We start from the raw sequence: 8307 nt of genomic DNA, 5'->3' as shown, positions 1-8307 counted from the left end.
TTTGCCTGGTGGGTTGTGCCCTGGTGGGTGGCACATAGCAAATACAAAATAAATATTACTAAGTAGATAAGTGTGCAATGTACAACATACAAGACACAATAAAGAAGAGAAATGGAAACATCTGTTCCTTGGAGTGAATAATGAGCCTCCATGATCTAGTACTAGTTGGAGCATAGGGCTCAATGTTTGCTGATGGTACTAGGTAGTGGAAAGTTATAGTTCAAAACCAATGGATTATACTGTTCTAGGTGGGTCATTCAGCCCTGAGACCCTGCCCACTAATTATAAACTGGAAAAGTTTATAATTATATAATATGCTCCCAGTTCCTTGAGTTAGGGATTCTCTACAAAGCTAACATCACTGTGTTAAGTACTCAAGTTGTAGCTTTACAGGGTCATGGGCTGATCCAGGAGCCCAGGCTTGCCTTCCTAAACAATGCACAAAGACCATAGTTTGGTGCATATCACCATGCTAATATTCCTAATCTTTGAGAATAAGAGTAGGAAAGTTGTTAGTTACTTTCAATTTTAAACCCTTAAAGCTAAACTTTCATAACTTTAAGTCAAAAACATTAGCTAAAGTTAAATTTAGTCACAGCAAATACATCATAACTTTTTAAAAAAGAGTACTAATTTAAAATATTTTGTGTCAATCTTCATTCAGCCAATATTTAATAAGCCCTATTATGTGGCAAGGGGTACTTAAGGAGTAAAGCAGGTAAAGTACAGCCACTTCTAACTCAGAACAGTTGGCCCAGTAGAGAAGACAAAAATATACAAGTAAATGAACAAATGAAGATGACTTCAAATGGGTTTATGAACAGAGACCATTCAATAAACAGCTCTACATAAAAGAACACAACTATAGCAGACTCTTCTCTAGATGGCTTCCTGTTGGAGGTGATGTTTAGTCTGGGACCTTAAAGTCCTCTGGCAAAACAAAGTGTGGGAAAGAACATTCTAGGTCGAGGGAATAGCAAGGGCCAAGGTTCCAGAGCTGAAAGCAAGCTTGAGGAAACACAGGACAATAAAGTGTCCAGAGCATCTGTGAATGGAGGAGGGAGTGACCCAAGGGCACTGAGAATGGACTACAGAAGGCAAAGTAGAGACTGTGATGCCAAGGGACTGTGTTGTCCTATGGAAAAACCTTTCACCAAGGTCTACCAAAAATTCACACTTCCTTTGACCACAAAGGTATACAATGCCCACAGTGATATTAGCTGTGTCTGGGACTTATTACCAACAGAAACTGCAAATCTACTCATATCATAATCGCTGCAGATATCCATAAATATCACTTACACTCATCACAGATGCAAATACACAATAGCTATTAATCAGCTGTTAGACCTTGTTATTTCAAGCATTAATAAAAAAGCACATACATTTCTAAATTTTACATTTTAAAAGTATTTAGTAACTGTATATGAAAAGAATTGGTTTCCTTGGTAACTCTGTTATTCTATTTTGCATATGAAAAAAGTATTATTCTGAAAAGAGGTCCTCAGGCTTCACCCCAGCCAAAGCTTTTTGTCACCCATGACCTACCACCCACAGGTCAGAGTTAGAGGTTCATTTCAAGCAGGGTAGAAAAATGAATATGGGGCAGGGGTGCAACAGAGGAATAATTGTTAGTTTCTAACGTCATCTGGGGGGCTGGGTAAAGAGGATCTGTGGCTGCCCAAGGCAATGCTGAAGGTAGAAGTCTGTGGCTTTTAGCAACTACTGTTCTAAATGATTCTAAGGAGGCAGCATCTCAGTGTCTTTGTAAGCTTGGCTCCTTTCTCTGATGCACAGCCTTCCCACTGCACCAGTTGGCCCTTTTCAATGCCTGTCCTGGGACATCTTCCCAGTGAGCTTCAGAAAATGAGCTCATGTGTCCACAAGAAAAACAAACTTGGTGTTTGCCACTGTTTGGTTTATGTATTGGTCTAGAAAAGAAATGGGATTTTTATGTAAGAAAGCCTTCCAGCAGGACCCCAGCAACTGCTGGGCAAACACCACAGCGACAGACTATAAACAGGCAAAAGGCCCAACTCCTGGCCCAGGCCCATATGCGACAGGCCCTCTGCTTACATCAGCCTTGTTTTTTCCAGCCTCTTCCCCAATACATCAACACACAGAGGCTTTTCAACACTCTCTCAGAGAACCGAGAGTCATTTTCACATGGCAGGCCTGGTTCTCATACCCATGGGTATAGGCTCTACCAAGAGACTTGTGAAAGGACATAAACTGGGCTGGAGCTGTCGGGTGAGAGTCCATGGTCCAAGAGACTCCAAGAGCATAATCTTGTGTTCCCAGCTCTTCAAATCAGAAGTGAACAGAATGGGGAAGAAACAAGGTGAAGGATAAGCAGGAAGCCCCATAGGAAAGAAGAGTATAATGAAGGTATCTGAGCCACTAAACTTAGATGAAATTTGGGTACAGCTAGAGTCTGGATAAGAACAGTTAGAGGAGAAGTCCTTCAGAGAACAGAAGTAAATAAGAAGGGATGCTTATTTAGGACCAGGCTGCTAATGAACTGCTAATGAACGGAAGGTCTGCATCCAAATCAAGGTAGACATGCTGAACCCTAATACCCAACACAATGGCTTAGGAAGGGATGAATAGGATCAGAGCCCTGAGACGAAGAGGAATGAGAAACTGTGTTTTCTTCTACTATGAGGGACACAAGGAAACCATCTATAAAGCAGAAATGATCCCTGATCTTAACCATCTAGAAACAAATAAAAGTTAACATCTACTGTTCAAGCCACCCAATCCATGATATTTGTAATAGTGGTCTACACTGACTGAGATAGAGGCTATGTGGGTCAAGGTCTGGAAGTAGGTTTGTCATTTCAGGTGTGAGCCAAAGAAGCAGGTCTACACTGTGTCCACAGGTTCCCAGATGCACTATTTGCTTCTTTCTAAACATTTACTTTTTATGTGATAGATATTTTGTCTGCAACTCTATATGTATTATGTACGTGCCTGGTATTCAAGGCAGTTAGCAAAGGGCATTGAGTTGTCTGGTACTAGAGTTACAATTGGTTATGACCTACCATGTAGGTTCTGGGAATCAAACCTGAATCCTCGGGAAAAGTAGCCAGTTCTCTTAACCAGTAAGCCAACTCTCCAGTTCTATCTGTTCCTTTCTAGAAAGTACAGGTTGGTTCTTTTATTTTCTTTTTCCTGGTGAAGAAGTAGGGGTTGTTTGTCAATTTGCACTAACATATTAGGCTTTGTCCTTCCCTGCCAACACCCAATCAGGGATATAACAAAAGCAAAAAGGAAAATCTTTTATTCTTTATATCTCAACAGCTTCACTCATCTGCCTACTCTCTACATTCCAGAATCTTCTATGCTTCCTTGAAGTTTTCAACTGCCCTTGATAGAAAAGATAAAGAACACTGCATCTACTCCCTCTTGTTTAGAAACAGAAGCAACTGGATTTCATATTTGTATGTTTTTACACTCTTAAAAAGCACATGAACCCAATACAGCAAAATATGCAGACTTCTTTAATCTAGAAGGAATATGCTGTGTTTGTCAGACCCATTTTGTGTGGTTGCTATGTCTTCACAGGAGCTAAGCAAAGGCCATGTCGGAGCTAGATAAAGACAACTAGGCTGAGTCAATGGGCTAGTAGCTTTACCATGAATGCCAGGCTCCCAAGAGAGGGAGACGGTGAGCCTAAAACAGAATTGCCTCCCAAGAACAGGATGTATGAGATCCAGGAAAAACAGGGAGTTCTGCCTAGGGACTCCTGTAACCTGCCCAAAGTTTCCTATACATTTTCCTATGGTTGCTATAAAAATTACCATAAACTAAGTGGATTGAAACAACACAAACTATAGGAGAATCTATTCTCTGGGGATGCCAACTGGTTCTGGCTCGTCTCTGTTCTACCTTAATCTGGGATAATGGGGTCCAGTTAAAGAGCCATTGTGCTTCAGAGTCTCCTTATGAAATTAAATAACAGCACTTGAAGATACCTGAGAAGAAAAGTTTGTCCTGACACACAAAATAGTGATCCAATGCTGGTTGTACCTTTAGGCTTATTAGCAAAGATGTTAGATGAAGCCAGAATTCCTGTATCTGCTTAGTTAAATTGTACTGGCCTAGTTTACAGAGGCCTTGGCAGCTAATGTGCTCCTTACCTATGGTCCTTCGGAGGTCTTCACACTGGCTGATGTGAGGAAACTTCAGGATTTCCTTCCACTTCTTGCTTTTCCCTTTGCGCTTTCCTCCACCCCCTGCAGAGATGGAAAAATGCCACTGATGTTGGTGCTGCCCAAAGCTTCAGAGCTTCCATCCCACCCCATGGGCCTCTCCACCAGCTTCTGGGTTTTAGATTAAGCCAATTACATGCCCTGAACCAAATAAGAGTGAATACGCGCACGCGCGCATGCACGCACGCGCGCACGCACGCACGCACGCACGCACGCACGCACGCACGCACACACACACACACACACAATATTCCCAAGCACAAGAATTCAGCTTCCAGAACAAGGCTGATAGACTGTGTAAGACAGAATAATGTTACCCAAAGATGTCCTAATCCTAGGAAACTGTGATTATCTTAAATTATACAGAGGGGTACCTCTGTAAGGTGTCTGTAGGGTTAAAGACAGAATTATAGAAATATTTTCTTGAATTACCAAGATAGGTCTATAATGGCTAACCACTGTCAACTTCACTAGATTTAAAATCACCTAAGAGTGGTAAGGTGCACCTTTGAGTGTTTCTATGAAGGTATTTCCAAAGGGTATTACTTGAAGTGAAAAGTCTTACACTGTAGAGGTGGCATAGTTCAGGGTTAGGGTTAGGGTTAGGGTAAAGAAAAATGAAAAACAATAAAGCCACCTAAGTATCAGTTTCCTCTTTTCTCTGCTTTCTGGTTCACTGTGATGCACGTTCTCTATTCCACCATGTTCTCCTAGCCATCTTCAAAGGGTCTGAACACTCTGAAACCATGAAGTAAAATAAATCTTTCTTTCCTTATGTTGTTTTTGACAGGTCTCAACAACCCAAAAACAACCAATAAAAAGGTCCAGTGGAATGAATGGAGGCAGAAGCACCAGATCTGAGTAAAAAAAAATGTGAGAAAAGTCTGGTCTGGCCCTTGTGAGCTATGAAGAGGTAAAGGACCTCAAGCCAAGGAATGCAGAAGGCCTGTAGAAGCTGGAAAGGACTTGAGAACAGATTCTCTTCTAGAGCACCCAGAAGAAGCCTTTTGCTCACACTTTGTTTTTAATTCAGTGAGACATGGGTCAGACTCCCAGCATATAGAAATATAAGTTAATAAATATGCAAGAGTTTTGATCCACAAAATAGTATGTGTTGCTTCAATCCACTTAAGTTTATGGTAATATTTACAGCAACCATAGGAAAATCATACAGGATACTTTGAACAAGGGTATTCTCCCCCTCACAAAAATGACCTCCACACCTACATCTGGCCTTTTAGTTCTGCTAAGGATCCCATAATAAATGATCCTTCTTAACTCAGGCAGACTATAACAATGCCTAATATTTTAGAGGTCACCACTTCCAGACAAATAGACCAAGTAGTCTGTTGGGTTGCTAAATTACATATTTAATGACTGAAAGTGTTAACATTCTTTATTGTTTCAACAGAACTTGATTTTTGTTTTTTGTTGTTCTGTTTTGTTTTGTTTTTGTTTTTGAGACAGGATTTCTCTGGGCTATTCAAGTCTTGGCTATCCTGGAACTAAGCTCTGTAGAGTAGGCTGTCCTTGAACTCACAAAGATCAGGTTGCCTCTACCTCTCAAGTGCTGGGATTAAAGATGTGCACCACCACCACCTAGCTTATTTCTCTGTATCTTGAGATATAGACAAGTTATGCCCAATACTGCTACTGTACAAATTCTTCCATCATCCTGGCCACAGTTGCTCCAAGGCCTGCTGTCCTACTTTAGTGGGCTGTCAGGCTTACAAGGGGCTAGAACCCTATATCGTACCTCTCTGCTTCGAAGGGCCCAGTCAGGACCCAGCAGTTAACAGCTAGTTATTTCCCAGGCTTACCTTTCCTTGGCCACATTCCATCCTGGTCATCTTCTGCCTCACCTTATTTCTCTCTGGACCACTGCTTTCAGGTCCTTTGCACTGCTTTGCCTGGAATATCCCCTTCCTACTTTTCTTAATGTTCCTCACCCTTGTTTCCAGTCTCAGCTTGTATCACCATCCTGGAGGCCTTCTCTGACCTGGTCAGCTAAAGGACATCTGTTTTCCACCTTACCCACATGGCTTGACAGAGCTTTGGTTGGTTGCTCAGTCTGCCTCTTGAACATACACATCAGCTTAAGATCATTCATCCATTTCCATTGACTCATTTGAGCACTGCATGTGAATGACACTAACAGTCAGACCTGCACTCACAGTGTATTAATATTGTTCTAGGAAATTGGTGAGCTTGTCTTTACTGATAGTAGACATACAGTAGTAGAAACCTGTGTGATGGTTTGGAAGTATGGCCTTGTTGGAGTAGGTGTGGCCTTGTTGGAGGAAGTACATCACTGTAGGCATGGGCTTTAAGAAGCTCATCCTATCTGCTTGGAAGCTAGTCTTCTCCTAGAGGCCTTCAGATGAAGATGTAGCACTCTCAGCTTCTCCTGCACTATGCCTGCCTGGACGATGCCATGATCCCATCTTGATGATAATAGACTGAACCTCTGAACCTGTAAGCCAGCCCCAATTAAATGTTGTCCTTGTAAGAATTGCCATGGTCTTAGTGTCTCTTTACAGCAATAAAACCCTAACTAAGATACCTGGTCTTGCATTTTCTACCATTCTCTCTCAGCCCATGGTAAATACTTAGCGTCTGTTGATTAGATGTGAATGTGTGCTTTGTCTCAGGCATGTATTTCTTGCAGGCTTGAGTCTTTACCTTTCCTACTCCTCTATCTGCCAAAGCCACCCCTAGACTCTCGGTATAGCCCCAACAGCCCCTTTTCATGATGCCTTTGAAAAGCAAAGCCATGTCTGGCACCAGCCTCCTTAAAGAGTGAGACAATGATGTGGTTAACATAGTATCTGGTAACTGCAAGCTTTCTTCATGGCTACTTAGCAGGATGAGTCTCACTCACAGATGAAAATCCTGTGCTTAGTGAAAGAAGCTCACCAAACCAACACTGTCACAACTGCAAGCACTAGCTTAAAGTCATCTAAGGATGCAATCAACCTTAAGTCTCTGTCCTTATTGGCTTCTCCACTGTAGCCTTACAGCATATAAAGACAAACCAGTCTCTGTCACTATGAAGGTTACAACTTACTACCAGAGAGTAGTGGTCAGAGACAGAGAGGAAGCATCGAGGTGGGTGGCCTCAGAAGGAGGATGGCCTAGAGATGGCAAGATGGCTCCTATTACTGAATAAGAAAGGGACAAGATGTAGCGCTGAGGTGCCAGCTGAACTATGCTCGCTTATTGCTCTAAGGAAGGCAGGCCACAAAGGACCAAGAGGATAGGCCTTAAGCTTGAATGGGAAGGAATACAGAGGCAAAGTCCGGGAGAGGGGAATACTAAGAAATATGTTGTGTTTCTGGACCTAGGAGTCCTAGTGTCCTGCCAGGTCCTTCATGGTGCAGTCTCTGGAGTCACTTCTTATCAAATGCCACCTTCTTGTTTCTGCTTTCTTAGCCACCAAGAATTAATCTCCTCTTCCTCTTCCTCTGATTACAGAGTGGCAGGAGGAAGGAGGGAACCAAAAAAATCGTGAACCCTTAAATGAGAAAGTATGCCTCAGCAGTGAATATAATACAGGATTTTGCAAGTAATAACAGTTAGCCTTTATGTCTCTTTTACTTTTACTGCCTTTTAGACAGAGCCTCACTATGTAGGCCTGGGGGTGGATGGGAGTTAAAGATATGTGGTGTTTCTTATACCCTCAGGGCCAGGGAACAAGGTAATAAACCCATCCTCTTTTAGTCTTCATATAACCCTAGTGATAGATCCTAGCTATTGAATCATTTTTGCAGATGGGAAAATAGAGTTACAGAAAGAAAAGACCCTCAAACCATAGAGTTTGTGTTACAACTCCAGCAAAGGCTCAAGTGACACTATAAGACTGATGTTCATTTCCTCTTTTAAGAAATGAATGAAAGGGGAAGCTAGAGAAAACTTTGTGGAAAGCTTTCTTCATGCTCTTCTGTTGTTATTACAGCACCTGTTGGAGCAGCAGCCCAAGGAAATGTTTCCACTGCTGAACTCAGAGGGACCAGGTGAGTCTGATGCAAAGTTCTTAAGCAGTACCAGGGATATGGGTAAGTGTTTGTACTTCCTAGAAACTTCCTGTTCTCTG

The 8307-nt window shown here is 42.1% G+C and overlaps 1 protein-coding gene across 4 annotated transcripts in view; it reads right to left on the bottom strand.

Moving 5' to 3' along the window:
* Grk5 (G protein-coupled receptor kinase 5) overlaps positions 1-8307 on the bottom strand; it is a 204612-nt gene that overhangs the window by 109276 nt on the left and 87029 nt on the right. For all 4 annotated transcript variants that reach the window (XM_031390885.1, XM_031390887.1, XM_031390888.1 and 1 more), the window contains exon 2: positions 4143-4238. In XM_031390885.1, coding sequence (XP_031246745.1) covers positions 4143-4238 — 96 coding nt within the window. The remainder of the gene's footprint in view (positions 1-4142; positions 4239-8307) is intronic.

Source organism: Mastomys coucha, unplaced genomic scaffold (genome assembly GCF_008632895.1).
Source record: "Mastomys coucha isolate ucsf_1 unplaced genomic scaffold, UCSF_Mcou_1 pScaffold21, whole genome shotgun sequence".
NCBI classification, from domain to species: domain Eukaryota; kingdom Metazoa; phylum Chordata; class Mammalia; order Rodentia; family Muridae; genus Mastomys; species Mastomys coucha.
Note: the sequence above shows the minus strand (reverse complement) of the source record. Positions and strands in the feature narration are given on the sequence as shown.